The 27,940-nt window shown below is 54.2% G+C and overlaps 1 protein-coding gene and 2 long non-coding RNA genes across 5 annotated transcripts in view; 2 read left to right on the forward strand and 1 right to left on the reverse strand.

Moving 5' to 3' along the window:
* Positions 1-4,928, reverse strand: part of LOC309641089 — an 18,146-nt gene extending 13,218 nt beyond the window's left edge. Inside the window, exon 1 of the long non-coding RNA XR_014252519.1 lies at positions 4,917-4,928. This is a non-coding gene — a long non-coding RNA (uncharacterized lncRNA). The remainder of the gene's footprint in view (positions 1-4,916) is intronic.
* LOC309641074 lies at positions 4,155-17,002 on the forward strand. Of its 3 annotated transcripts, XR_014252501.1 has the most exons (8): positions 4,155-4,865; positions 5,020-5,155; positions 6,062-6,336; positions 6,917-7,446; positions 8,261-8,669; positions 9,037-9,201; positions 12,266-12,428; positions 13,223-17,002. It is a non-coding gene; the product is annotated as an uncharacterized lncRNA (long non-coding RNA). The 3 variants fall into 3 exon arrangements; XR_014252499.1 differs by having other exon boundaries at positions 4,155-5,155; XR_014252500.1 differs by having other exon boundaries at positions 4,155-5,155; positions 6,123-6,336.
* A 1,088-nt stretch (positions 17,003-18,090) lies between these two features.
* NFAM1 (NFAT activating protein with ITAM motif 1) overlaps positions 18,091-27,940 on the forward strand; it is a 33,580-nt gene continuing 23,730 nt past the window's right edge. The window contains exon 1 of the mRNA XM_082420697.1: positions 18,091-18,369. Coding sequence (XP_082276823.1) covers positions 18,264-18,369 — 106 coding nt within the window. The 5' untranslated portion in view covers positions 18,091-18,263. The remainder of the gene's footprint in view (positions 18,370-27,940) is intronic.

A 27,940-nucleotide genomic window follows, 5' to 3' on the forward strand; every position in this document is an offset into this window, starting at 1 on the left:
AGTGTGAGCAGGTATTACAGGCTCATCTTGTCCTTTCTTTTTACCCAGATTTGGAATCAAGCAAAGAGCCCTACCTCCTTTTAGTGACAAATGGTGTTTAGAGACTGCAAGCTGGGAGCTGAATACTTTGCTACTTGTTGCTTATTAGTTTCTAGGTTTTTTTAGTGGACAGACCTGGGAAATACCTTTTGTTTTAAAAAGAAAATGCATAATGAGTTTATATTTATTTATAGAAATATAAATGCTTATATTTCTAGCTTAAATTTAGGGTGATTGGGTTTTTACTTATCTTTTTTTGATTTTATATTTGTTTCTTTTTTCTTTCATCCTGAAAATCTTGGCTCCTAAAAACATTACCATAATTACTTATTAGTTTTATCCATATATATAATTATATGTAACATATATTTTATAATATGTATTATAATATAGAATATAGTATATTTTATTTATATTATATATTTCAGAAAAATACCAATATTATTGCTAACAATATGATTACTGGAAACAATTTAAGATTTATTTGCTCTTTTTTTTAATCTTTGCAGTATTTTTTCTGGGATGTACAGTCAAATTATTTTTTCTTGAAATAGTTCCTGAGTGGTTGAGCCATCAACTTTATACACAGTTACATCTATTCGTTTCCTTTTGCTTTCTTTCTTTCTTTCTTTCTTTCTTTATTTATTTATTTATTTTATGTATTTAGTTTTGGCTGCATTGGGTCTCCCTTGCTGCGTGCGTGCTTTCTCTAGTTGCGGCGAGCGGTGGCTACTCTTCGTTGAGCTGCATGGGCTTCTCATTGCGGTGGCTTCTCTTGTTGCGGAGCATGGGCTCTAGGCACACGGGCTTCAGTAGTTGTGGCTTGCGGGCTCCAGAGCGCAGGCTCAGTAGTTGTGGCACACGGGCTTCGTTGCTCCGTGGCATGTGGGAACTTCCCGGACCAGGGCTTGAACCCTTGTCACCTGTATTGGCAGGCGGATTCTTAACCACTGCGCCACCAGGGAAGCCCATCCTTTTGCTTCTGTTTTTTTAGGGGATTCTTTCATTTCAATTTAATTTCAGTTTATAATTAAATAAGGCAGTTACATGGTTCCAGAGTCAAAACTACAAAACAAGGTATGTTTAGAGAGGTCCAGTTCTACCCCTATCCTCTCTACACTGTTCCCTCTCTCCCACTTTGTGTGATCCTATTTTTTAGGTTTTCTTTCTTTCTTTTTTTTTTCCTAAAGAACTAGAATTTTATTTATTTATTTATCTATTTATGGCTGTGTTGGGTCTTCGTTGCTGCGCACGGGCTTTCTCTAGTTGTGGCCAGCAGGGACTACTCTGTTGCGGTGCGCGGGCTTCTCATCGCCATGGCTTCTCTTGTTGTGGAGCACGGGCTCTAGGCGCACGGGCTTCAGTAGTTGTGGCACGTGGGCTCAGTAGTTGTGGCTCACGGGCTGTAGAGTGCAGGCTCAGTAGTTGTGGTACATGGGGTTAGTTGCTCCGCGGCATGTGGGATCTTCCCGTACCAGGGCTCAAACCCGTGTCCCCTGCATTGGCAGGGGGATTCTTAACCAGTGCGCCACCAGGGAAGTCCTTGGTTGTTTTATTCTTAAGAAGGAGAAATTACAGTGTATTTGCACGTTTGTACACTGATGGAAATGACCCAACAGCAAGTGGGGAATGATGCAGGAGCCAGGGAGAATTTCCAAAGCAGCAGCTTGAGTTGGCAAGAAGGACAGGATACGGCCCCAGGAGAGGTCCCGGGGGGGCGCGGGCAGCGTAGGAGAGCAGAAACTTATTGAGTTCCTGCTATGTGCCAGGCATTGCGATAGTGCTGGGAACTCAGCAGTGGGTAAATGACAACTCACTGCTCTCGTGGAGCTCACAGTACAGTAAAGGGAGATGGACAGCAAACAAGGTAAATAAAGATAAAAAAGACACTGCAGTAGTGCCAAAGAAGAACACAGGCAGGGAGGGAGACGCAGCTTGGAGAAGGTGCCATTTTAGATGGGGTGGCCTGGAAAGACCTCCCTAGGAGGGGAACATTTTAGTGAAGCTGGGAAAACGGTGACAGGAGGGACTGTCATGGATATTGGTGGGGGGACAAGGCTCAAGGCAGAGGGATCAGCAAGTACCAAGTCTCAGAGGGGAGCGAGTTTGGCTGGAGAACCAGCAAGGAGGCCAGTGTGGTGAGTGGGTGAGCCTGAGAGAGAAGGGGAGGAGGCTGGACGGAAAGTAACAGGTGGGGCGGCAGCAGGTCCTAGAGAGCCTGTGAGGGCTCAAGGACGCTGGCTTTGACTCCGAGTGACACGAAGGGTGTGCAGGTGGGATGCGACCCGGCTTATCCCTCTGCTGCTGAGCACAAGCTGGGGAAGGACACGTAGGCAGAGACGGGCGCTTGGTGGGGAGGCTCCACGGTGAACCAGGTGGGAGACAGGGGCTCGGAGGGGCCCGGTGGCGTGGAGGGGACGTGAGGGGCTGTACTGTGGGGATACTTTCAGGTGGAGGGGTGGGGTGTGAGAGGAGGCGGGGACGTGGGGACGACCCCGAGGTTTTAGTCTGAACAAGCAGAAGGATGGAGGCAAGGGATCTTGAGGGATCCTGAGTTCTTTGCTGGCCGGTTCTCCTTTTCCTCAGGAAAATAAAGCAGGTGGGCGAAGCAGAGAGGGGAGGTGGGGATATTCCCCAAGGAGCGGGGGCAGGGACTGGACCAGGTGGCAGTGGGGCCCTTCGGGGTGGGCGGTTTGGATCGTGAGTGAGAGCGGTCCGCGGGCATGTGTGTCGGCCTCCAGCCACCTTGGGGAGAGTGGGCGTGTGCACAGGTGGGTGGAGGGTGGGATCTGACCAGAGCCGGGCTCTCCCCAGGCAAGTAGGATGAGGATGGAGAGGGGGGTCCAGGTGTCAGAGTGACTGTGATGCTGAGTGAGGATGGGGTGAGGGTAAGATCATGGCTCGTAGGTCCTGAGGCAGGCAAGGGTTGTTGGAAGCAGGAATCCAGAAGCAGGAAATGGATGGTAGGAGGTGGTGACAAAGAAGTGCTGGAAATTGAGGGGCTGAAGGATCTGAGCACAGGTGCAAGGTCTAGAGCGTGCCTTGGGTCCTTGGGCTTCAAGGAGGACAAAGCCATTGGAGGAGTGAAAGTGAAGGACTGAGAGGCCTAAGGACTATCGACACGGATTCTGGAATCACTGAGAAGACAGGAGCGGTTGGTGGATGGGACAGTAGGCCATGCGCTAGGATCTTCAAGGGCCGGGGGCAGCGTGACCTGGAGGTCTGGGTGCCTGCTGCAAGGAGAGGTAACCGGTGACACATAAGAAGAACTGAGGACGAGAGGCGCAGAGGGAGGCTTTGTAAGGAGGAGGGAGGAGAATAGTCCAGAAACAGCCGCGAGGAGCAAGGATGGCACAGACCCGCTTGCAGGCCCAGTAGCACCAGAACTAAACAGAGCTGCTCCCACCTCCCCACCCCGGAGGGCTGCAGCGGAACATGTGGATTATACCACAAAACTCGGGTTAGTCCCAGGGGCCGTCGCTGGCCTCCTCCCCGCCCTGGCCTGGTCGTTCCAAGAGAAGGGAAGCAGATCAGGAGGAGGCTGAGGTGACCGCAGCCTCAGTGTGTTCCTCAGTTGGTTGACCTTTGTCATCCCTGAGCTGTGACAGGGACCCACATCTTCCCAGACCGTGCTCCTCTCCCCGCCCCACCTCTGAGCAGGTCTGACTCAGAGGCCATTAGAAACCTGATGGGAACCTGGAACCCTACTCTCAGGTGTTACCCAAGGGAAATGGAAACTCATGGTCACACGAAAACCCAGACATGAATGCTTATAGCAATTTTATTCATAATCACTGAAATCGAGGAAGAGCCCGCATCCTTCACCTGGAGGGACCAGCCACTGTGGTCATCCACACCCGAGCACACTCGGCGGGAACCCCCCGCGATACGGGGGAAGCCACGCGACAGCTTGGACGGACCTCAGAAGCGTATGTCCAGTGAAAGAATCCAGACGCGATAGGCCACGTGCTTGCGATTCCACTTCTATGAACCTCTTTTTGGAAAAGACAAAAGGAGAACAGGCCAGTGGTTGCTGGAGTCTGACCAGTGCGGCTGGGGTCTGACCACAAAGGGGCTGCAAGAGGGAATTTGGGAGGTGATGGACTGTTTTTTTTTAAATTATCTATTTATTTTGGCTGCACGGGGTCTTAGCCGCGGCACGCGGTATCTTCGTTGCGGTGTGCGGGATCCTTTTTTTTAGTCGCGGCAGGCGGGTGCCTTAGTTGTGGCATGCATGCGGGATCTAGCTCCCTAACCAGGGATCGAACTCCGGCCCCCTGCATTGGGAACGCGGAGTCTCACCCACTGGGCCACCAGGGAAGTCCCTGGAATGTTCTTTATATTGACTATGGTAGTGGTTACACGACTCTACGCGCTTGTCAAAACCCAGAGAATTATATACCCAAGAGAGTGAATTTTACTGTATGTAAATTTAAAAATAAATCTTTCTAAAAGTTAAAAAAACCCCGCAAACCTTCATTGTTTCCAAATAAAGGAAGAAGAAAGTTGTGATACATCCACATTTAGGGATTTTAAAACAAACCCAATCTCATCATTTTGGAGCTTTTTATCAGAGAGAGGGAGGAACCAGTATTCAACAAGCACCTTACTAAGATTTGGTGAGTAGCCAGCCAGGCACGTGCTAGGACCTCGTGTGTATTTTCTTGTTTAATTCTAACAAACTTGGGAGGGCAGGATTATTATCCCCACTTTACAGATGAATAAACTGAGGCTCAGAGAAGTGAATTACGTTCAAGTCAAAAGGAAGATGGAGCAGGGATTTGAACCCAGGTCTGTAGACTCCAAAGGGTATCATGGGATAACAGGTAAATGTGCTTTTCTATTTTCCAGACTTTTCATAGGTTATATGGCTTTACAATAAAAGGTTACCTACTTCTCTCTTACTACTCCTTGTTGTAAAAGGGTTGCTCCCAAGTGGATTCAGAGGTGTTTAAAATCCCTTACCTGCCTCTTCTTCAGGATAGTCATCATCCTTCCTAATGATCCCTGCTTGGTTTCTTTATTCGGTGTATTCGTTTCCTGAGGCTGCTGTGACAAAGTACCACGAACTGAGTGGCTTCAGACAACAGACACTTGTTTTCTTACAGTTTTGGAGGTCAGTGCTCCAAAGTCGAGATGTCGGCGGGGTCACGCTCCTGCTGAGGGTTCCGGGGGAGAATCCTTCCTTTCCTCTCCCAGCTTCTGGTGGCCCCCAGCATCCCTTGGCTTGTAACTACATCACCCCAGTCTCTGCCTCCATCTTCATGTGGACTTCCTTCCTGTGTCTCTGTGTGTCCCCTCCTCTTCTTACAAGGACACCAGCCATTGGATTTAGGGCCGACCCTAAATACAAGATGATTTCATCTCGAGATGAAAGGAACTAATTATATCTGCAAAGACCCTATTTCCAAATAAAGTCACAATCACAGGGGGTTAGTCTTTGTACATATCTTTTGGGGAACACAGTTCGACCGATTACATTCAGTAAGACTGTCTCAGAGAGGGCAGAGGGAAGCTGGAGCCTTGGTGCTCGCTGGTGGCCCTGTAGCCTTCGCTGTCCTCTGCTGTCACTCCCAGACCTCGGGCTGGGGCTGCGCCTCACTCTCCCCATCTCCTCTGTCCGGCAGGCGGGGGGAGGGCAGCTAGCGTTGCCACTTAGCAGCAGAAAATCACAAAGTCACCATTCCTAATAAACCCCATTGCTTCTCCCTCCTTCCTTCTCCCAGCAATTTCCCCAGTGGTGTCTGTGGCGAAACAAGGCGACGGGGAGAAATGGGGGGGAGGGGAGTATGGATTAGAAAAAAGCCTGACGAAAACATATCCTTTTATGATGGGGGCGGTTCTGCCAGTTTTTGCTGGGCCAGCATCCTCCCCTGCTCCCCCTGCCGCCCCACCCCACCCTAGGAACAGCCTTGATTGTCCTGTGGGGACTCCTGCCCTCTCCAGGTCATTTAATCGGGCAGGGCTGTCCCCACCCGCAGCTGGCTTTTTTCAGTTTCCTGCCCTCTGCCTCTTCCCCCAGGGCCAGTCCCCACAACCCCACCCCGGGCAGAGAAGATCAGCAGATCTTTGCTTTTCTGCAGCCTTGCCTGGCCCTCCCTCCTGATTTAGCTGACCGGCCAGGCGCAGGCTGGAGCTGCCCACACCGGCCTGCCCACCAGCCCGAAGCAAGACGCATTCAGGTGAAAAGGGTGAGGATGGCCCTACTGCAGTAAAAACCAACAAACCCAGTTCCCTGGCTGTGTGTGGCTCTGTGCTTTGTTTGTTTGCAGGTCAGAAGCGTGAGGAGGGTTGCAGGTGAGCCTGAGGGTGTAGACCCCTTTGGGGGAGAGGGACTGAGGGGTGGGAGGGCGGGGGTGATGAGCTTTGTCTTTATAGATCTTTGATTATTACACTTTCTGAGCTCTGATTTCACTCTGTCCCCCAGCATCCTCACTGGGTCCTTGTTTCTGCCCTGCTCTGTTCTCCCTCCTTCCTCACCCTTGGGATTTCAGAGCTTGCATCCTGAGCCCTGGTCCAAGGTCCACTGCCACCACCCACAACCCTGCCTGCCAGGCCCCTGGCTCCCTGCCCTGACGCCCGCAGCTCCCAATCAGGGTACCCCTGGCCTTTCTGTTGCTGGATCGACCTATGAGCATCCTTGACAGTAACTCGTGAACTTGCCACAGCTTCTCCGATGCCTGGCTCCCTTCTCTGAAAACTTGGGGAGCTGCTACCTTACAGGGGTCTGTGCACAAGGGAAAAAAATGGTTGAAAAAATGCTTTGTAAAACTGGGATTTGCTGTCAAATGAGAAAGCTTATTACTAAAGATGTGAGATGCAGAACACTTAACCAGCACTGCAACAATCTTTTTTTTTTTTTTTTTTTTACTGTCAGGAAGGCTGAGCAGAGGGGCCATGGAATCCAGCATGTCTGGACAGAGATGCCAACTTGTTCTATGCTACCCCAACGCCCCTCCCACCCCACCCCTCCCATCTGATGGCGGGGGGGGGGGCGGGACAGAGGATCCCCACCCAGTGAGGTTCACCGCCTCTCTGACCCTCTGCTAAGAACATTCAGCTGACCCTCCGTCCCTCACGGTGGTCCTGGCAAAGGGGAGAGAGCCAGGGGCTGTGGGGGCCATGGCGGGGGCCGTGAGGGGATGAAGGGGCTGTCAGAGAGCAGGGCATCCATCCAGTATCAGCTCTGGGGCTTCATCAATATCTTGCCAGGGTGCAACACGTACAGTTCTGCAAGATTCAGAATAGCCTCAAATCACCACATTTTCGGAAAACGGATGAAAAGCTGATCAAACAGACGTTTGATGCCAGGATGAAGGGGAGCTGGGTCCTGCATGATCGAGCTGGAGGCAAAGCGCGGGCTGGAGTTCTCTGCAGCTGGAGGAGGAGCCGTCAGTCATCCGTCAGGTCTGAAAGGAAAGGGAAATGAGGCCGGAGCCTGGCTGCTGAGGTGGCCGGGTGGGCTGGTCAGAGCGCCCCAGTGTGGAGGGCAGGCCCAGGCCAGGGCGGGAGGCTGGCGCCCCGCCTGCTGGTAAACCACAGCCTAGCGGGAACTGGTTCAGAATCCTGATCAGAGATATCACCCCTTCTCTATGCCTGGGGAGACAGAGGAGCTCCCAGAACCGGGCTCCTGGGCCCCCCTGCAGAGCCCCAGACGGAAGGATCCCCGAACAGAAGTGAAGAGCCCCACGCACATCCACGGGCTCTCACACTCACAGGCACTCCCTCTCCTTGCGGCTGTTCTTCTCCTCATCTGCCTCACGGAGGAGGAAGGGGAGGCTCAGGTCGGACCCTCATGACTTGCCCAAGTTCCCACAGGTAGGAGGAGGCCGGGCCGGGCCTTGCACCCAGATCTCCTGCCTCCTCCAAGTCCAGACTCAGTTTCCTATAAGGCAGAGAGGCCACCCCTACCTGCAAGGGTTATTTCCAACGCTGCGCCTTTTGAGAGAGACGGAAAACTAGCGGGAGTTTGGCTGCCGCATCCTCTTTGGGGCACTTTCTCTGGAACAGCCAAGGGGTGGCTTGGCTCCGCCTGGATGTACCTGCTCAGTCAGTGCCATTCAGTAAAAACACAGGCTTTGTTTCGGCCACTGAATTGCAATACGCAATTGCATTGAGTTCACATGACCATAGGTTTCTGTAAGGTTTGCAGATGTGAGACATTTTAACCTCAGTTAGTTAAACCTCTTTCCCCTCGATTCCCTTCCCTTCTCTCTTCCAGGCGGCTGGTGCTGGACTGGCCCTGGGTTATGTGGCTCCCAGTTTCCTCCACGTGGAGGCCAGTTCTTGGGCTGTTGAGGGTCCAGATGGCTTCCAGGAATTCTCCCACCGATGAATGAAGAAGAGGGCATCTGATGAACACGATGGAATAAGGTTTAAATTTCCTGGTGATTTGACATGAAATATTGACATCAGTGAACATAACACATAACTCAAAATAGGTCCCTGCAGAGAGGACATCACAGCGACACCGGGCATCGAGGGTCGTCCATCCAAGGAGCAGGAGGGTCCCCGTGTGAGGAAACTGGACATGCCCTGAATCCTTCCTGCTCATCTATGAAGGAAACTTGGTCGAAGTTTATATTCTCTCGATAGAATATGACGTTCCAGAATCCTTGTCCAACAAAGAGGTGATCAGTGTACAAAATCACAGGGAATGCCTTATAGAGGCGGTCGGGCACTTAATACAGAATATTTTATGTTACTGAGTTGCTTGACGTTTATGGTTTTGTCAGCCTTTTAGAACTTGTAACTTGTGAGTTCTGTTCCCACAAGAAGGGGAAGTTAATATTCACAGTCATACCTAAAATAGGCTTTGCAGTTGTAGGGATTTTTTTCCAGTGAAAAATCCCCTTGAAACTGTAAGCCTCAGACCCCAGTTTCCTCTGTGCTGAGAGCAGGCGGTTTACAGAGAAGAGAGGGGCTTGGTCCTACCACTGCCTCGCTCTGGATCCTGGCTGGCTGGGCTCCCCAGCTCGGTTCTTTCTCTGTCAACAGGGGGATCGTGTCCCTCCTGGGGGGCTGTGACATCACGTGTGTAAAGTGCCTGCAGGCCTCCTGCGTCCGTAACAGATGCCAGTTCTTAGCCCCTTCCCTCCGTCTTTTCCTGGTGCGTGTCTCACAAAGATGGTTTCAGTTCCTCCCATGGGCCCCGCTAAGTGGGTGAGTATTATCTTTGCCTTTGCTCTGAACTTCCGCATGGAGAGTGGATCCCAAGAGCCTGAGAAAGCCTTTTTCTAAATCAAAATGACCTGTGAACCATCTCAGCCAATGATGCGAGGGGTTGGGATCAGAGTTTCGAGACAAGGAGGGGGTCTTCTGAGACAGTGCCTCTCCCTTCGAGCCGCCCTGATGGGCCTCTTCAGGGAAGGGCAGGCTTTGCCACGTGAGAGGCAGACGTTAGTCAACATCATGAGTTACTTCAAAAGAGGACCCACGTGGGGGGTGGCTTCTGGGGCATAGAGGGGGCACAGCAGAGGGTCGGCCAGCAGCTCAGGGGAAACAGGGACCCAGAAGGAGGTAGGGGATTCTCAGGAGGCATCTGTCCAGAATGTGGGCGGGGCCATGGTCCCATTGACCTCAGCCCTGGTCAGACCCCAGCTGGGCACCAGGGAGATGCAGGCTGGAGGAGCCCTCTATGGGGAAGGGTCTGGAAGCCGGGTGGGGGGAATGAACAGGACCAGGGATGTCCTGTCCTGAAGAGGGGGAGGCAGGGGACCATATCCCCCTGTCCTCACCTGTGAGAAGGAAAGAGACCTGCTCGGGAAATGGAAGAAGGACCTGGAGGTGAAAACTCCGAGGGAAAGGGCTTCCCTGGTGGCACAGTGGTTAAGAACCCGCCTGCCAGTGCAGGGGACATGGGTTCAGGCCCTGGTCTGGGAAGATCCCACATGCCGCGGAGCAACTAAACCCGTGTGCCACAACTACTGAGCCTGTGCTCTAGAGCCCATAAGCCACAGCTACTGAGCCTGCATGCTGCAACTACTGAAGCTGGCGCGCCTAGAGCCCGTGCTCCGCAGCAAGAGAAGGCACTGCAACGAGAAGCCCGCGCACCGCAACGAAGAGTAGCCCCTGCTTGCCGCAACTAGAGAAAGCCCGCGCGCAGCAACGGAGACCCGACGCAGCCAAAAATAAATAGATTAAAAAAAAAAAAAAAGGAGGACTTGTATCCTTCTTAAAAAAAAAACCTCCGAGGGAATGACTTTTCATCCAGGGCAGGGGCGGCTCTGTGAGCCTGAGAGCCTCCCATCACGGGCGGAACACAAGCAGAGGGAGGGGTGGGGAGGGGAGGGAGCAAAGCCACAAGGGCTCCAGGGAGAGGTGGCAGGAGCCCCAGGCTGCCTGCAGACCCCAGGAAGCCCACTGAGCCCATTCCCCCCTCATCTCCTCCTCCCCCAGTTTGTTCCCCAAACAGCCAAGGCCTCCTGCCACCCTTCCCACCTGACCCCAAGCTCAGCTGTCCCCTCAGCTGCCCGGACCCCAGGACCATTTGTTAGTCTCCTCCCCTCCCCCTCTGGGGTGGAGGGGGCAGGATGGTGTCAGAGGGGGCCCTTGCCTGGGTCCAGGCCCTGGGCCGGGTGACAAAGGGCCTCCTGCCTACTCTGAGGTCAGCTGCATCTGGCAAGGAGCCCAGCCCCGGTCCCATGGGCAGCTCAGGGATGGCCACGGCCTGTGCATGGCCCATCTTCCAGAAAGTGGTGACACAAAGATCAGCAGATAGATTCAGGGAGGGAAGAAAGGAAAAGAAGTGGCCAGCAGGGCGCAGGGATGCGGTGACTCAGGCCCGGGCTCCCAGCCAGGCTGGGCCGCTGCTTAGGAATACTTTCACCCAAGTCCAATGAAAGAAGCCTGAAAATACTTTCCTTTGGGCTCCATGGGGGTGGGGGAATTTCCTGGGGAGGAGGTTTCCGGGTGAGTGAAATCTTTGGGCTCTCAGGCTGCTGCCCATCTGCTGTGACCTGGTGGAAATTTCACGGCACAGCATCCAAAGGTCTAGACTCAGCTGACTTTTTCCCTTCCTTTTTCTACCTGGACGAAGGGCAGACTGTGGTCTTCTCGATCAGCACACCCCATGAAGATTTCTGGTCCTAAAAAGCCCACAGCCTCTCCTCAGTGTTGCAGGCGGTTTTGTAAAGAACGGGATTTTCACTCCAGTGAACGCAGGAAATCTCTTTACTTCCAAATGAGCTGTCTTCTGGAGAAAGTCTTTCCACTCAGAAACTGTGTCATAAATGATGCCGGGCTTCCAGGAACAGCCAGGAATCCGCTTAACTCAGAGTGTGGCTGAAAATCTGTACATGTGAAATGAAAACAGTAGGAATCTGTACTAGTTGCAATACCAGTAATTTTTTAATAGAAAAATAAATGGTTTTATTCATCTGACTGTTGACACTGGACAGAGAAGGTAGCTTCATCAGAGGATGGGGGAGAAGGGAGTCCGTCCCATTCTGGCTCCCTTGGACCCCTCTCCTGTCTCAGCTTCTTAGCCTGGACCTGATGTCCCAGACCCTCCTGCCAGCCCTCTCTCTTCTACTCCTGGAGCATCTTACCAAGACTCTGTGAATGCTGTGGCCTTGGTTTCCATGGCAGGCTCAGCCTGATCTGGGCTTGTGTCCCCTTCACACTGGGTTCCCACTGGGTTGTGACTTAGATGTGTGGGTGTCAAGCTCTGTCCTAGATGGAAGGTGCCCAGGACAGGGCCTGGCCCAGAGCAGCGCCCTGGAGATGTTTGCTGAATGAATGAATGAGCGAACCAAAGTTCCTTGTGGGTCATTGGAGGGACTTCTGGACTCCTGTAGGAACTAGAGGTGGTGGCCCGGGTTCTTTGCTGTAGACCTAAGGCCTTCTGATCTTGAGCTAGGTCTCCCCAGGCAGAGGGTATGAGGGAGCGGGCCTAGACACAGTTTGATGGGAAGAGAAGTGAAAGGTACCTCTGGGCAGGGAGGAGAGGGGAGAGCAGAGCTTTCCTGAGGGGTCAGCTGGTGGGAAAGTCCCCTGCTGCTGTCCAGCCCCCTGCACCCTGCTTTGGAACCTACCAGGGGCCAGCTCGAGGACTCCAGGCTGCCTGGAAGGCCTCCCCTCCTGTTCCCACTCCCCACCCTTCCCGCGTGTCTCCCTGCTGCCCCCAGACCCGTCCCCCAGGCAGAGTTCCTCATCCATAACCGCACACCTTTGGGGGCTACACCTGCCTCATCTCCTGATGCTGGACCCTTGTTGTTCTCTGCAGAACCTGCTCCCGTCCGAGCCGCCGGCCCACCTCTTGTAAAGAGACCTACTCGAGAGAGGCTCAAAGGCTTAAGGCAAAACAGCTACTTTCAACCAACATCTCATTCTTTGCCAAGCACTCTCACCTCTGTTACCACAACTGTTCTTCATCCAATCCGTGCAAGGTGGGTATTTTACCCCCATACTGTAGGTGAGGAAACTGCCCCCACTGGCTTAGGAGGTAAGGTTGGGATGCAAACGGAGGGGGCTTGTTCCAGTTCCACCACACTGGCCTTCCAAGGGGGGAGGGAGAAGGGAGGGAGGACGAGTGGAGGAGAAGGGGGGAGAAGGAAGGGAGGAGGGACGACCCAGCCTCTTTGAAAGGCTCCTCCTGGCCAGGGGCCCCTTCCGAGCAGGCCCCCTGGAGAGCTGCCCATCACCCTGCCCACAGCCCCTTGGAAATCTGCCTTGGGAAGCACTTCGGGCAGTTTCTCAAGTGTGTGAACCAGCATCTGTTAAAACACAGGTCCTCTGGCCTCCCAAAGCCTTGTGGAGCTGGATCGCTGGGGTGGGACCAGGAATCTTTGTAACGAGTGGCTGCCACACACCCCCCTCTGCCCACAGGGAACTGAGGCCCTCTGTCCCAAAGAACCATAAAACTGTGTGAGGTGACAATGCATGAATTAGCCTCAGGGGAAGCTAATTGCTTCCTTAATTGGCTGAACTCTCTATGGGGAGCCCTGCCAGGAAAGTCCCCAGTTGTCCCTGCAAAGCCATGGACTGGTTTTCCTGGCGCCCAATAACTGGCTCCTATGAAACTTTCCCAAGAGGAATTTCTAAGGTGTTCCCAGCCAAAGCAGCTGTTAGGACAGAGTGGGGCGGGCTCTGAAGGAGGCTCCTGTGGGTGCCCAGGAAAGGCATCAGGGAGGCAGGCGGGCTGGGGCCCTACAGCCGCATGCCCTGCCCTCTGTTCCCACAGGCCCCCAGCACATGCCTGGTCCTGCCTGCCCTGTCCACCCCCTGCCCCCTGCGACTTTATCATGTGGCCTCTCAAGTCCTGCTCTGACCTTGCTGAGTAGTGGCCTCTGGGCAGCCCAAGACCCCAGAGAGGGAAGAAGCAACCTGGAGAGGAAGACGTCACAGGTGAGAGCCACATGTGCCACCAGGTGGCGCCATCAGCACAGGACAACCCAGGGGCTGTCCTCGTGGCTGGAGGGGGTGGCAGCTTGAATACGGGACCTTCAAGCTCTGGTCCCCGCCACCCAAGGACCTCCAGTGATTAGCCTCCTGGTCGGTGCTTGTCTCTCCTGGGGACACAGTTGTACCAAGAGCCTAAACCTAACAAGGCCTTGGCACGTGGTGAACATGAAATAAAGGTTGAAAAATGATGCCACCTTTGTTTTTCAGATCTTCAGGATTATTTTCAGTGTGGCAGGAGCTGGGGAGGGGGCACTAGCTCCTTGCTGCCTCCCCCACAACAGAGTTAGCAAGGAAAGTCTTATCTAACTCTGGGTATATGTCCAGTAGGAAAACCCTGCACTCTGGTCCCCTCTGTGACCCCCAAGCAGGCCACTTACTCTATTTTTCTCCATCACTAAATGAGGGTTGTAATACTAGCCCCCCCTGGGAGAATCAAATGAATTGCAGGAGAGCATAGTGATTAAAAACGCAGCCGAGGAGCTCAAGTCCTTGTTCCACTGCTTACTAGTTGTGTGGCCTTAGGTTACGTGGCTTACAGTCTCTGAACTTCAGTTTCCTCATCTGTAAAGTAGGGGCAATAATAACACCTACTCACATGAGGTTTCTATGAGGACTGAAGTATTCAATACATGTAAAGCCTTTAGAATGGTATCTGGCATGAAACAAATATTTCATAAACAGGCCAAAATTGGAGCAGCTTGAACTGCGAAGGGACTTTGGAGATGGGCCAGGTCAGCATTCCAGGCCAGGCAGGCATCTTCCAGCAGCGTGCAGGGTGGATGGTTTGCACAGCTACAGTAACAGAGAGCTCATTCCCTCCTGAGAAAGTTCACAATTAGATGGGTCTCGTTCGACTGAGTTATAGCCAGTCCTCAGGCCCCCTGGGCTTGGTGGTCAGGTCCACTCTCAGAGTGAGGTCAGCGGTTGGGGGGGGTGTCCGTCAGCACCACCCATCTGCAGGCTGCTACATGGTGCAGAAAGGGGGCCTCCAAGGCGAACATGAGTATTGCTAGGAGAGGAGGGAGGCTGCCCTCCACACCGCTCTCTCCAGTGCGGGGGTGCTTGAGGGAGAGGATGGAAGGAAACAAGGAGCCGACCCAGCTGCCCCTGGTACCCCGGGCAGTGGGGACGTGGAGGCCCGACAGAGGGGACATTCTCCATCTCGACCACCAGGCCAGTTGAGAGGGCGTTCTCAGGGGGCCCCTCCAACTGGTGGGCTCCTCCTGGTGCTGGCATCTATACGGAGGAAGGAAGTGACTTCCTGCAGGTGGGAAAGGGAGGAGAGTGGTCTCCTCCGGCTTCCCGTGCACCCGCTGCCCACAGTGCAGCCTGGGGAGGAAACGCAGAGAAGACACGGCAGATCCTGAACATCGGAACCAAACGTGGCTCCAGGGGCCTCACCTCACTTGCTCACTCACCCTCACTCACTTGGGGCAGTTGGAAATCCTGTCTGGGGGTTCTGTTTTCCTCCCTAGACAGGGAGCACCGTAAGGGCAAAACTATGATTTATGTTTTGTACTACCACTGCCTGGCATACAGTAGGCACTTAATATGTGTATGGAGGCCAGCAATTGCGGTCCAGTTTGGAAAGCTTTAGTCTTTGTGTGGACAAGGCGCCTTAGGACTGCAGGGGATGTGTGTGCTCCCCCATTTCCTCTTGCTTCACAGCTGCCACCTCCTCCATGAAGTCCTCCTGGGTAGCCCCTCCTCCCTCCACCCCGAGTAGTTCACTTCTTCCCCTGCCTCCCTCTTTGCTCTGTACACACTTCTGCCATTGAGGCGGGCTGGAGCAGTGGTTAGGAGCAGAGACTGGGGTCATCCTCATAGTCATTTCCCCTGGACACATTTCTTAGCTGTGTGACCTTGAGCAAGTTTTATTTTAACCTCCTTGTGCCTCAGTGTCCTTATCTGTAAAATGGTAGTGATTATAGTACCTGCCTCGTAGAATTGCAGTGAGGATTAAATTGCTGTGTAGATTAAAATCATTTTGGATGGTGTATGGCATTGAGTAACTGCTCTGAACTGCCATGTGATTGTATAATTGTGCTGATTATAGTTCTCCCCCTGCCCCGAGACATGGGCTCCTCGAAGCTGGGGTTTTTCACTTCTGCATCCTTCTGTTGAGGCCAGTGCCTGGTGAAGAACAGGTGCTCAGCAAAATGTGAAGAGATGGATGGATGGATGGTTGGAGAGGCAGACAGATGCCTGGACAGGAGCAGGAGCTGAGCGCGCCGGCCCCGGGGCCCTCGCCTGCAGACTCAGCTGCGGAGGCCTGGCCCAAAGGCCGCGAAGCTCCTGGGCTGCCCACCGGAGATGCCAACAGAGCCTCATGTCCTCTGCTCTTCCTTTCACCCACTTATTCGAAGCTCCCACCAAGGGCAGGGGAGAGGAGAAGCCTAGGGACCGAAGTCCAGCAAGTTCATTGCTCGGTGGCCACTTCAGTGAGAGGAGGTGGAGAGTCTTGAAGAAAATGAGGTTTCTGAATGTGCTGTGGTTTCTCTTCCATCACCCTTGTTCCTGAGGCCCAGATAGTACAGCCTGGGCCCGCTGGCTCCCCACCCAAGGTCCATGCCTGCCTCTCCCCAGGAGACTGGGTGGCTTCAGAGCATCTAGGAAACTCAACAATGACCCAAGACCCCCAGCCACTTCTTTTCAAGTCACATCTGCCCGGGGAGGGCATGGCCCTCCTCCCGCCCCACCCTGGAGTCCAGCCATCCCACAGGGGCCTGAAGGGAGCCTACTATGTGCCAGGCTCGATGTTAGGCACCCACCTTCAGAGCAAGCCTGGGAGGGAGGCACTTTACCCCCGTCTTATGCTCATTCATCCATCATTCATGCACCAATATTTATCGAGCACATACTAGGTGCTGGCACTGTGCTAGGCTCAGGGGGGGTGGTCAGAGGTAAAGAAGACAAACAGGAGGCCCCAGGCAGGCAAGAGACCGTGGGCTGGACTTGGGCTCAGAGGTGGCAAAGCTCCTGGGGCTCCGAGCGTGCAGATCCGGAGGTGGGCTGCGCTGTTAGGGGGCCCAGGGCCTTGTGTTGGTGGCCGGGGGAAGGTAGAGCAGCCCCGGAGTGGACAGGCAAGTGTGGAGGCAGAGCCCGGGTCCGTGTTCCGAGGCTGCCTGACGCTCGGCCGCCTCCCGATGCCGAGTCATAAAGGGACCCCAGAGGCACAGACTGATGCCTTTATAGTGCTCCCTCCGTGCGTGGAGGCATTAACATGACGTCTATCACCATGGCATCGAGGTGCTTAGACAACCTGCTCCCCCCAGGAGCTCGGAAACAGCGTGAAGCAGATTATCTGTGTCTCACTGTGACATATGCTATCATGTATCACTGTGATGGATCAACAGTCAATACCACTGGGGTCCCCGCCGCCCCCCAGCCGGTAGGAAATGTCTGGTGTTCATACGTCTTCCTCACCTGGTGGGCGGGCCCTGCTGCTCGCCATCCTCCTGGCACTCCTGGAGTTGGTGGGAAACGGCTTCTGGTTTTCATTGTTTGTGTGCTAAGTGGCTGAGGGGAAAGTACTCAGACGAAGGGCGGAAACTGGACCCCGTCCTGCTATCCCTGGGGGCCGCGTCAGGGGTGGGGAGAGACGTTCCGGCTTCACACAGCTGGGCACTGAATGCCGGCCCCAGGTACCCACCCTGATCTCGGCAAGTTGCTTTGCCTCTCGGGGGCATAGTTTGTCAAATTGGGATAAAAACCTTTATCTTGAGGGTTGATGGGCACTAATGGGGAAAGGAGGGGAAGTGCTCAGCTTGTGCTGAAACTCATCACCTTCAATTCAGCCCGCCTTCCTCCCGTGCCAGCTGGCTCCTCACCGCCACCCCAGACCCCTTCCCTCTGCCACTCCGGACACGCGGCAGACCTCTGTCCCCCCACATTCGGCTCTGCCCGGTGCTGGGCTCCAGAAGGCCAGGCCGAGCGGCTCCCAGTCTGTGGGGGAAAGAGGCCCAGGCGGCAGAGAATTACCTGTGCTGGTGCCTGTGGAGGGGAGCACAGGGGCTGTTGTTCTGGCTGGATGGGGAAGAGAGTCACGTGTCTCCTGGTGGGGAAGGGGTGGCTCAAGTTCAGGGAAGCTGTAGGGAGGGAAGACATCTCATTTGAGGTCGGTCAGAGGGGAGGCGTTGGCTGGGCCTCTGCGGGGGACCCAGGGTGGTCTTCGCTGGGCTAATGACGGGCTTTTTGGCCCCGTGGAAGGCTGGGAACTTGGGGCGCCTGCCCTCCCCCTGACGGCCTGCCCCGTCCCATCCTCCCGACCGCTTCCACCCCCTGCTCCCACACCCAAAGCCCTACTCTTTGAGGAGCACCTCAATCCAACGGGCTCCTGGTCTATTTCTGGGGGGAAGTTTCTGTGAATGGGGTTGGTTTTTTGTTTTTGTTTTTGTTTTAAAGAGTTTCAGACGTGAGCAGCTAAACCAGCCCTGGAAATCCCGTGGAAATCCTGTGCCCGCCTCTGTCACCAGTGTCTTCTGGACAGGCCACCAGCTGGAAAGGGGCCGAGGAGGGGAGAAGCCCAACCCCCAGGGCGATTGGGAGGCCTAGCCCCTCCCAGCTCTTCTCCTGGACAAGTGTGAGCCCCAGATCCTCACCTGGAGGCCGGCCACCTGGCCTGGGGCTGTTCCCACTACTTGAGTGGAAATTCTGGGGTTATTGAGAGGACAAGCGGGCCAACTGAGGCTTTGAGGAAGCGGAAGGGCGGGCGGCCAGGGAGGAGCTTCTTGGCTACGCGAAGGGGAACTGTGGTTGCCAGCAGGCTGTCCCCTCTTGTGAGCTAAAGAGGAAGGAGGGACACTGACCCGGAGGCCCCGATGGAGAGCGGGCCTCCTTGGTGGCGGGCCCCGCCGGGCCGCATCCCAGCCCCCCGGCTCCTGGGCTTGTTCCTGCTCTCCTGGACCCTGCAGCTCGCAGGCACAGGTGCGCCATCCTCCTCCTCTCACGCGCTCCTCGCTGGCTCGTGTTGCCCCGCGGCTAATTCCCGGGACCTGTCTCGGGGGATTTGCTGGTTGCGTTTGAACATTGCAGACTTCACAGGGGAAGCCTTCAGGGACCAGGAGATGTTTAGCTAAGGCCTTGCCAAGGTGGCTTTTGAAGAGGCAGGGGGGGGCAGCGTTCCCCACCCTCGCTGCTGGAGCAGCCTCCCTCCCAGCACGGCCTGACCTCCTGGCCCTTCAAAGAGGTGGGTGGGCGTTGCTGCGGCCTGGGGGCATCCAGTTGGGTGCGGGATCCCTGGGGAGGGACAGCCCACTCCCAAGGCAGCTTACAGTGGAGCCACCGCATGGGACCTGCGCAGGTGTGGCCCCTCTTAGCCGGGGGAGGAGGGAGGCAGCTGCTGGCCATGGGAGTGCAGTGCCTGGGGCACAGAATTGCCGCCGTTGCCAGAAAGGGGGGCACCTCCCACTTCCTGAAATACAACCAGAGGCCACATCATTACTTTCCGGGGGCTGACACTGTGCCCCTTTCCTGGTCCCAGGTTCCCTCAGAAGCTGGGTGGCCTGGATCCAAGCCAGGCCCTGGGATGAGTGGCTTTGGGGCGAGTTCATCCAGGCCAGGGAACTCCCAGGAGCGTCCCTGGCCAGGGCTGCCCACCCTGGGGTCCCTGAGGCTCAGTCTCACCTGGGAAGTGCCAACCTTCTGGTAGCCCCAGGATTCCTCCCACCCCACTGTGCAGGCTAGGTGCTTTCCTTCCCATTCACCTTGACTTTTATGAGCCTTCCAGGAGCTGCTCCCCACCTTTCTACTTCATCCTCTGCCTTTCGGTTATACCATAAACAATAACAGCTATTCTTATTATCATGAATTAGCCTCTTTGAGCACATAAGCTGGGCTTCACACGCGTACTCAGGCCCCCTCGAGGCTCCCTTGGGGTGCTGTCCCCACTGGCACCACTTAGGAACTGGGAAATTGAGGCCCAGGGAGGCCAGGTAGCTTGCCCACGGCCTGGAGGGTAAGTAGAGGCCAGGTTCAGCCCCGAGCCAGGACCCTTGGCAGTGGGCTCTGGGGATCCTCTTACCTTTCTTTGTAAAGAACATTCTTCACAGAAAAATCTACCCCCCTGGGGAGGCAAGACTTGACTGTGTGGTACCTACTGCAGGCCTCGAGGCCCGGCCCCCTGTGAGGTCATCTCCTTTCATCTGGACACCTCACACCCCCCCACTCACCCACTCATGGACAGATGCAAAGATGGCCTGAGGAAATGTGGCTTGTTGGTGACAATGTGTTGGAACTCCTACTTTTTCATTTTTAACTTAATTTCCCCCCAATTCCCATCATTTCTCTTTGTGTGGTCCCTCCTCCCCAAAAGGGACCTGGCACATCCTAGTACCTGAGTGGAAGAGACTTTTCGGGGTACTGCTGTGAAAAGCATTTCTGTAACTCTCTTGACTGCAAAGAAACAACAGATTTTTTTTCCCCCAGCATTGCAGCAAACGTTATACAAAAGAGAAAGTCTGCTCTTTCGCAAGAGGTGGAAACACCTTGTGGTCTCCTAGAAACTCTCTTAGTTTGGGGCAGCGCCTTGCAGCATGCGGGATCTGGGACCTTAGTTCCTCGACCAGGGACCAAACCCGTGCCCCCTGCATTGGGAGCGTGGAGTCTTAACCACTGGGCCACCAGGGAAGTCCCTTCTAGAACCTCTTGGAGCAGCAGACAGCACCCCATTATTCCTGGTCCTTCCCCTCTGGGCGCCTGGCTCTTTCTCTCTGCTGTGCCACACCCCTTCCCCACCCTCTTCTCTCTGAGCTTTGAGGGTTTGGTGGAGGGAATCCTACCTCTCCCACGTCCCCCAAACCTCCCCTGACCTCACCCATCAGCCTGGTGCAAACAGCTCCACCAACTGCCAGCACCAAGACCCAGCCTGTGGCCTCAACTGTGTCCACCGGGGGCCTTGCGGAGAACTGTCCATGAAGCTTGGACTCAATGCACCGTTTCCCTGATGCAGCGTTGAGTGCAGGCCAGGGGCGTTCAGCCTGAGTTTGGGTCTGAGCTCTGCAACTCATCCTGGGCCCCTGGGCAGGTTCTTAATGTTGCTGTGCCTCGATGGCCTCATCTGTCAAGTGGGTGCGACAGTAGTGCTTGCTGGTGGCACATCCCCAGACTGAGGCTAGGGCATGTGGATAGGGCTCAGAGAATGTCAACCACCTGCCAGCCTAGAGGAGCCAATCGAAATGCAAGATTCAGTTGGCTGGCTCTACATCTTGGGGAGCCCACGGGTTCCTTGGGGTCACTTCGACTTTTCCAGGGGTCTCCAGCACACCCTCGGATGGCATCTCAGGACCTCTGTTGCTCCCAACCCTCCTCCTCCTGCTCTACTCTGGTCTCTTGAGCCCTCGGCAAATTCTACTTTTCTCAAAGGGTGTAGCAGCCACCTCTGGTCTCGTGGGCATCTGCTCTCCTCAGAGGTGAATCATCTGAGTCTGAGGCTCAGCTTTCCTGGGAGCAGCTGCACACCTGCTCTAGCCCTGCTTCCACCAGGCCTCAAGTCACCTCCAAGGGCTCTGAGGCCAGACAGACCATGTTCAAGTCCTGCCTTCTTATATTGACTGCTGTGTGACCTCAGGCAAGTTACTTAACCTTTCTGAGCCTCAGTGTCCTCAAAAAAGTCAGTCCTCTTTCTCTCCCTGGCCTTTCCAGAGCTCTGGGCTGTATTTATTTCTCAAATGTTCATTGAAGAGGACCAGTTCTAGGCACTGGGGGGACCTGGTGGTGAACAAGCCACAGCCCCCACCCCAAGCCTGGTGGAGTCCGTGAGACTCACCCGCAGAACAAGACCCGAGGCCAGAGTACCGATGCAGGCTTGCCTCCCCTCCCCCGTTTGCTCTGGGCTCAGGGTCGCCGCTCCCTTTGTTGTCCACAAGATGCTCAGGAGTCTGCTGCCTCCCTTCCCGCAGCTCTGGGCCTCTGTCAGGACTGGCCTCTGCTTTTCATCTTCGTCTAATCCCAATAAAGAGCTTTCAAGGCAGGCAGAGGAGAAGCACCTCTCTGCTGGAGGTGGGGCAGGGGAAGTGTTGGAAGGGGAGACAGGGAGGAGACAGAGCAGGTGGGTGGGTGGCAGGCACAGCATGAATAAAGGCTGGGAGGCCAGAAGGCAGAGCCAGGGGGAGGGAATGGTGAGAGGTTCAGTTTGACTGTGGAGGGTCTCTTAGCAGAGCTGTGGGATACAACTCCCACTGGGATATGATTCCAGGTGGATTATAAATGCTCGTCAGGGAGGGGTTCAGATGCCATTCCAGTTGGTCCTATTGTCATTGCTTTCTTTTTTAAAATTGTGAAATAGCATACATACACAATAAATACAATAAATAAATAAACACAATAAATAAGTACAATAAATATTATAAAACAAAATCCTGTGTGTCTACCACCCAGGTCAAGAAAGAGAACATTCTAGTGCCCCAAAGCCTCTGGACAGCCCCAAGACAACCCCTCTCCCCTCAGAGGCACCATGATCCTGAATTTGGGGCAATCGCTTCCTGGCATTTCTTTATACTTTGATCCTTTAGTTTGCGTCCCTAAGTAATATAGATTAGTCTGGCTTGTTTTTGAACTTTGTATAATCAGAATGATACTGTGGGTGTTCTTTGTGACCTGCATCTTTCACTCGACATTATGTTTTTTTGCTTTGTTTTTTTAAATAATTTTATTTATTTATGTTAAATAATTAATTAATTTGGCTGCTCCAGGTCTTAGTTGCGACACGTGGATCTTCATTGCGGCGTGTGGGATCTTTAGTTGTGGCATGCGGACTTCCTAGTTGCGGCATGCGTGCAGGATCTAGTTCCCTGACCAGGGATCGAACCTGGGCCCCCTGCATTGGGAGTGTGGAGCCTTAGCCACTGGACCACCAGTGAAGTCCCTCAACATTATGTTTTTTTAAGATATATCCAGTTGACGGTCTATGCCATTTTATGAACCCTATGCCATTATGTTATGAAAAATAATACAGACACAGAAAAGTACAATACATATTAAATAAATAGTCCTGTGTGTCTACCACCCACCTCAAGAAAGAGAACATTCTAGTGTCCCAAAGCCCCTGTACCCCTCAACCTGCACAAGATACCCCCTCTCTTGAGCATCTGTGGATTTTAGTATCCGTGATGGGTCCTGGAACCAATCCCCCGTGGATACCGAATGATGACGGTATCCCCTTTTCCGTGTCCATAAGTAAAGTTTTATTGGAACAGAGCCATGCGTAGCCATTCACGGCTCATCTATGGCTGCTTTTGCCCCACAGCAGCAGAGTTGAGTAGCTGTGATAGAGACCATATGGCTCGCAAAGTGTAAAGTATTTAGTACTTGGCCCTTTACAGAACATGTTTGTCAACCCCTGCTGTGGAGCGTCCCATTGAATGAATATACTGCGATCTATTTAGTTATGATTGACGTCCCAGGTGTTCCTGTCTGTGGCTGTGAATGCTCATGTGTGGTCTCCAGGCACACGTGTATTCGGTGCCTCCAGGGGGTATATTCCCATTAAGGCTGCTTCTCTCTGCGCTGTCCGTCTCCCTGTATGGACTGAGCTTCGAGAGGGCAGAACACGTGTGGACTTACTTGGCTTCGAATCCTTGACTCACAGCATGGCGCCTGGCACCCAGAGAATGCCCAGGAAATACTAACAGTAACAGGATGAATTCAACTCGCAGCCAGACAAGCCCTGGAGTTCTGAGCAGGGTGGAGGTGTGATGCCACCGGGAGAGGAGTGACAAAACCCTCCTGATTCGTGAATGAGGGAGTGGATGTCGGGGTGCTGGGTAAACATAAGCCGGGAAACAGTATTTGACCCTACACCTGATTGCTTGCTTGTTAAGGATCTAGGTGGGGCCTCACGGTAGTGGGAGTACGGGTGTCAGGCACTGGGGTGGGGGCCAAAGCCAGAGGAAGGGAAGGGGGCGATTGAAATGAGCCTGGAGAGGTGGAGGGAGAGGGAGTAGATGTGATATTGGCAGGTGCAGCACCTGGCTTCCTGGCAAGGACAGTGTGACCTACCTGGGTTTGAGTCCTGGAAGACTTTGGCCAAGTCACCTGACCACTCTGAGCTCCTATTTCCCTGTCATGGCACTCAGTACCCTCCTATGCAGGCCTCTTGCCAGTAGCAAGAGGAGGGCACATCCAGGACCACCGATGGCCCCAGGGCTGTCACCTGGGACCCCTCAGGGAAGGTTCGTAGGTCTCCATCGTGGGGACAGGCTGCCTGGAGGAGGGGGTGGGCCTGGTGAGTATCTGCTCCCCCATCAACACACACAGCCACCCTAAGACTGTGTGGGCTGTGGTGGAGACAGGGTAGGGCTAGAGCTGGGGCCCTCTTGAGGCTCTAGGCCTGGTCCCTGCTTGCTGCTCATGGGCAGGTTGTGGGGTAGGGGTGGGGGCGGGAAGGAGGCACCAAGTGGGTGCGACCCAAGCTCAAGTGCAGGTTTGGCCTCCTCCCATCAGGCAGCCCATCCTCAGACAGTCAGGCGAGGCACTTGCTACAGCGTTGGTCATAGGGTCCAAGGGTACGTTTCCGAAGGCAAGTTCATACTTGGCAACACATACCAAAATTTAAAACATGCATACCCTTTAAATCAGAACCTCCCCTTCTCAGACCTGTCCTAAGGAGCTAGGGGCCCAGGAGAGAGTGTGTATATATAAGGATGGTCACCCCTGGGTCCATGGAGCACAGCTGCAGACAACCTCATCGCCATCAGCTGGTTCTTGCTGCGGAGAATTTCGATAGAACCCTCCCCCCTCCCCACTCCCCCCCTACCCCGGCCCTGGGCTACCCTTTCCTCCCAGGTTCCTGCCCCCCTTCGCCACACCCCACTTTGAGCCATGCTGATGACTGTCTGCCCCTGAGCTTTTGCTCCTGCTCTTCCCTTGGTCTGGAAGGTGTCCTCTCACTTGCCCACCTGGTGACTCCAACCTGTTGGTCAAGGTCAAACTCTGGTACTTTCTTACTTCCTCTGTGGTGCCCTTTCTGGTCGACTCTCCCAGTCCCTGACAAACCAGCCTTGCTCCCCAGGGTGTTCACCTGTGGTTCTGAATGTGCAGGAGCTCAGAGGTGTGGCGCATGACTGAGCTTACCTGGGTCAGGTGAGGGTACAGACAGCCAAGCAACAAGTACCCAACCTTAGGAGGTGGCTGTGTAAGAAAGAGAGAAGGGGAAGGCTGGAGAGGAAGGGGTCTATGGGGCCAGGGTCAAGGCCAGAAAAAACAGGAGCCACAGCTTAGCCGCCAGGGTCTTTGCTGACCTCCTGGGTGGAAAGCATCAGATGTTGGAAGGGGAGGGGGTGGGACAAGAGGGAAGGACCAGGCTGGCAGACTGGAGGATGTGGAAGGGGTGGGAGAGGAAGATGGAGGGCAGTTGAGTGATTTTGTGCCCGGAGGGTATAGGATCTTTGGGGAGGGGGAGATTTAAGAGAAGTCAGGATAAAAGTGTGATCTGGCGGAGGCATCCGCAGGAAGGAGTTAGTGTGTTGTCAGCCAGAAGCATTTATATTTTAAAAGGAGGCTGGAGGTGGGGGACGCCGAATCCCACAGAACGAGTCACTAACGCAAGGGTTTTAGGCGGCTGAGGAAGGCTGTTTGGAGCTCTCTAGTATTTCTCTTGTCATTTCCCTAACATCAAGTGTGATCATGTCGCTTCCCAATTTTGAGGCCCACAGAGGCTCCCCAGGTTTCCAGGACAACATTCAACCTCCCCCTGGCCCCCACTCAAACCCTTTCTTTCAACTCCACCACGGCTCTGGAGTCCCCCAACTCCTTGGCCTGTTTGAAGCCTTGTAGAAGCTTCACCCAGGAGCTTTCCTGTGCTTAAACCCCCTCGCGTCGACCCTCCCGTCTAAACCTGGCCGCCTCCAATGACTCTTCCTTCAAAGCTCAGCTCGGTAAAGAGATGGGAAAGAAAGATCAAAATGCTCACAGCTGTGATGTCACGGGGGGTGGAGAACTGCACACAAGCTTGACGTCCTTCTTGATCCTTCGCTGTGGTTTCTAGAATTTATACAGTGAGCACGCTGCGCTTTTATAATGCGGGGGGGAGGGGTGTGTGTGCCCTAAAGAGTTATAATTTAAACAACAAAGCGCCAGCTCCAAGGGTCGCCTCTCCAGGAAGCCCCTGCCCCTTCTGTCTGGGCTGGGTCTCCTCCACTGGGCTTCTGCCATCCCTGAGACTCCCCTTTATCTCACCACTTTCAGCTTCGTGAGGCAGGTCCCTTCCCAGTGGCAGTGGGACTTTGTGGGGGACACACATTCCTTGCTGAAGGAGGCGTCCTGGTGGGGTCTATCCCCCTTGCTCCATTTCTCCCCTTTCAGAGACAAGGAGCAGGACCTCTCTCCACCCGTTGGCTCTATCATACCTCCACCCCATCCTGACCCCCTACTTTAAGGGTAAAGCCGGTTGTAAAGGGAGAAACAGAGTCCCCAGGCCACACCCTCAAACGAGCTCCAAAGTTTGAGCGACTTGCCTTGCAAAACAGGCCAAAAGGGAGGTGACTGCTATAAAAATACCAGTTAACACCGGTGAAGCTTGTATATTTCTGGGACTAAACATTTGACATTCTGCCCTCGGTTTGTGTCTCCGTGTGGTCGCTGTGCACCCAGGGTCCAGAGTCTGGAGGCGTGAGAACCGCACGCAGGCAGGCGTGGAAATGCCCTCCCCCCCACCCCCAGGCAAGCCACATCCGTGAGCATCTTTGTCATTCGGAGGTGTTGAAAGATGTGACAGCCAGTCTGATGGCAGCGTTCCGAGGGCATCAGCGCTAAAAGCTCCAGGATACACACGCTCTGTTCAAAGATTGCCTTCCAACGACTGCTCTGTGCTTCTCCCTAATCAGCTGCTTGGCCACGCACCGTCATGTTTGATGCGTGTGTCCCGAAGGACGCACCTGTTTTTCTGTGGCATCCTGGGATTCATGCTCAGGCAAATGGCCAGAGCTCTGTGATAAAACCAGCAGCCCCGCATCTGTGTCTCCCTAGCAGCCCATCAGAAGGGCCTTGACAAAAAGGCATGGCTCTGAGAGACGCCAGAATTAAATTGGAGGGCAAAACTCCATGCCTAAAATAAAGACCGTGGGAACTGCTTTCTTCTGTAGCTGGACAAAGCGTTTTCATTTAAAAATCGACCTAAGTTGGAATGGATACCTTTGATCACCACCTCTGGGCTCTCATACCCTTGGCTCGGTGCCCTAGAAGGGATTGAGTTCCAGGCAGAGGGGGAAGCTGGGGCCAGGGCCTTGCTCTGGGGTTGGTTGGTGAGAGGAGCAGTGAGTGGCCCAGGACAGCTGGAGAGACCGGGGAGGGAGGGGCGTGAGGGGGGAGAGTGCCAGATTCTAGGGGCGAGAGGATGTGAGGGCCGCGGTGAGGGAGGGACTCTGGCTGGCCCTGCCACAGCACCAGTTTGTACAGGCCTCATGGGGCCACTGGCTTCTGCTCTGGGAGCCACAGGCTGTCTTGAGCTGGGCAACAGTATCGGTCCCCCTAATGCTGCAGGGTTATTTAGTCACCATCCTCAGACCCCTTTGGGCTGTCAGATGTGTTTCCCTATTAGATGACCCAAATTTAAGGGAAAGGCCTCTGAATTTTTGTCTCCCTTTAAAAGAGGGCAGTTCTTTCGTTTGAAAAGTTTTTTCTTTTGCTTGCTTTGAGACTTTAACATTGTAGCCCAGAGTAGTGGATAAGAGTGCAGGGTTATCTGCTCAAAGAGACACAGCTTAAAATCCCATTTCCTCCATTACTAACTACTGTGCCAATTGGGCAAAACTCCTCCCTTCTCTGAGCCTCAGTTTTCTCATCTGCAAAAGGGAACACGCCCAGTGGAGGTTAGTCCTTATCATTGGAGGCTTGACAGCAAAGGCTGAGTGTCTGTGCTCTATGGGCAGGGCCGTGCACCCAGGAGTGGCTCAGGGAGGAGGTGAGCGAGTCCTGCAGACTGAGAGGGTGACTCCACAGCCTGGGGAGAGGAGGGGAACAGAAGGGCATTCTGAGCAGCTGGAACAGTGTGGGCAAAGGCTCAAGAGCCTAGTAGACTTGGCGTCTGTCGGGGAGCGAGTGAGTGAGGACCGAGGGCAGCTGAGTGGGGCTGCACAGGGTCTGAGGGAATGAACTGGATCCGCCAGGACAAGGACTTAAAAAATTTTGTTTAACAGTGGCCCAAAGTTAAGGGATGCACGTTACAGCGTGACCCTGTCTGAATCCAGTTGTAGGAATATAACAAACCAGAAGGTCACAAACAGCGTCCTTACTACCAACGAGATGCTCCATGTTCTATTTTTTTTAATTGCATGTCTTGACCCTGTAAATTGATTTCAGACTCCTTCCTGGGCCTCCTCTGGTGAGGCGTCCAGGCAGGGCCAGGCAGGGCAGGAGCAGGATGGCTGGTGGGTCCCCCTTGAGGGCAATGCCCGGCAAGCCTGGCTGGGGAGAAGAGAAGGATGGATGCTGGAGCTGTCAAGGTGGAAGAGGAGGCTGCTGTGCTGGGCATGGAAAGGTCTGATGGCGTGGGCACCCCTCC

Source organism: Balaenoptera physalus, assembly GCF_965194825.1.
Source record: "Balaenoptera physalus genome assembly, chromosome: 13".
Classification (NCBI taxonomy): Eukaryota; Metazoa; Chordata; class Mammalia; order Artiodactyla; family Balaenopteridae; genus Balaenoptera; species Balaenoptera physalus.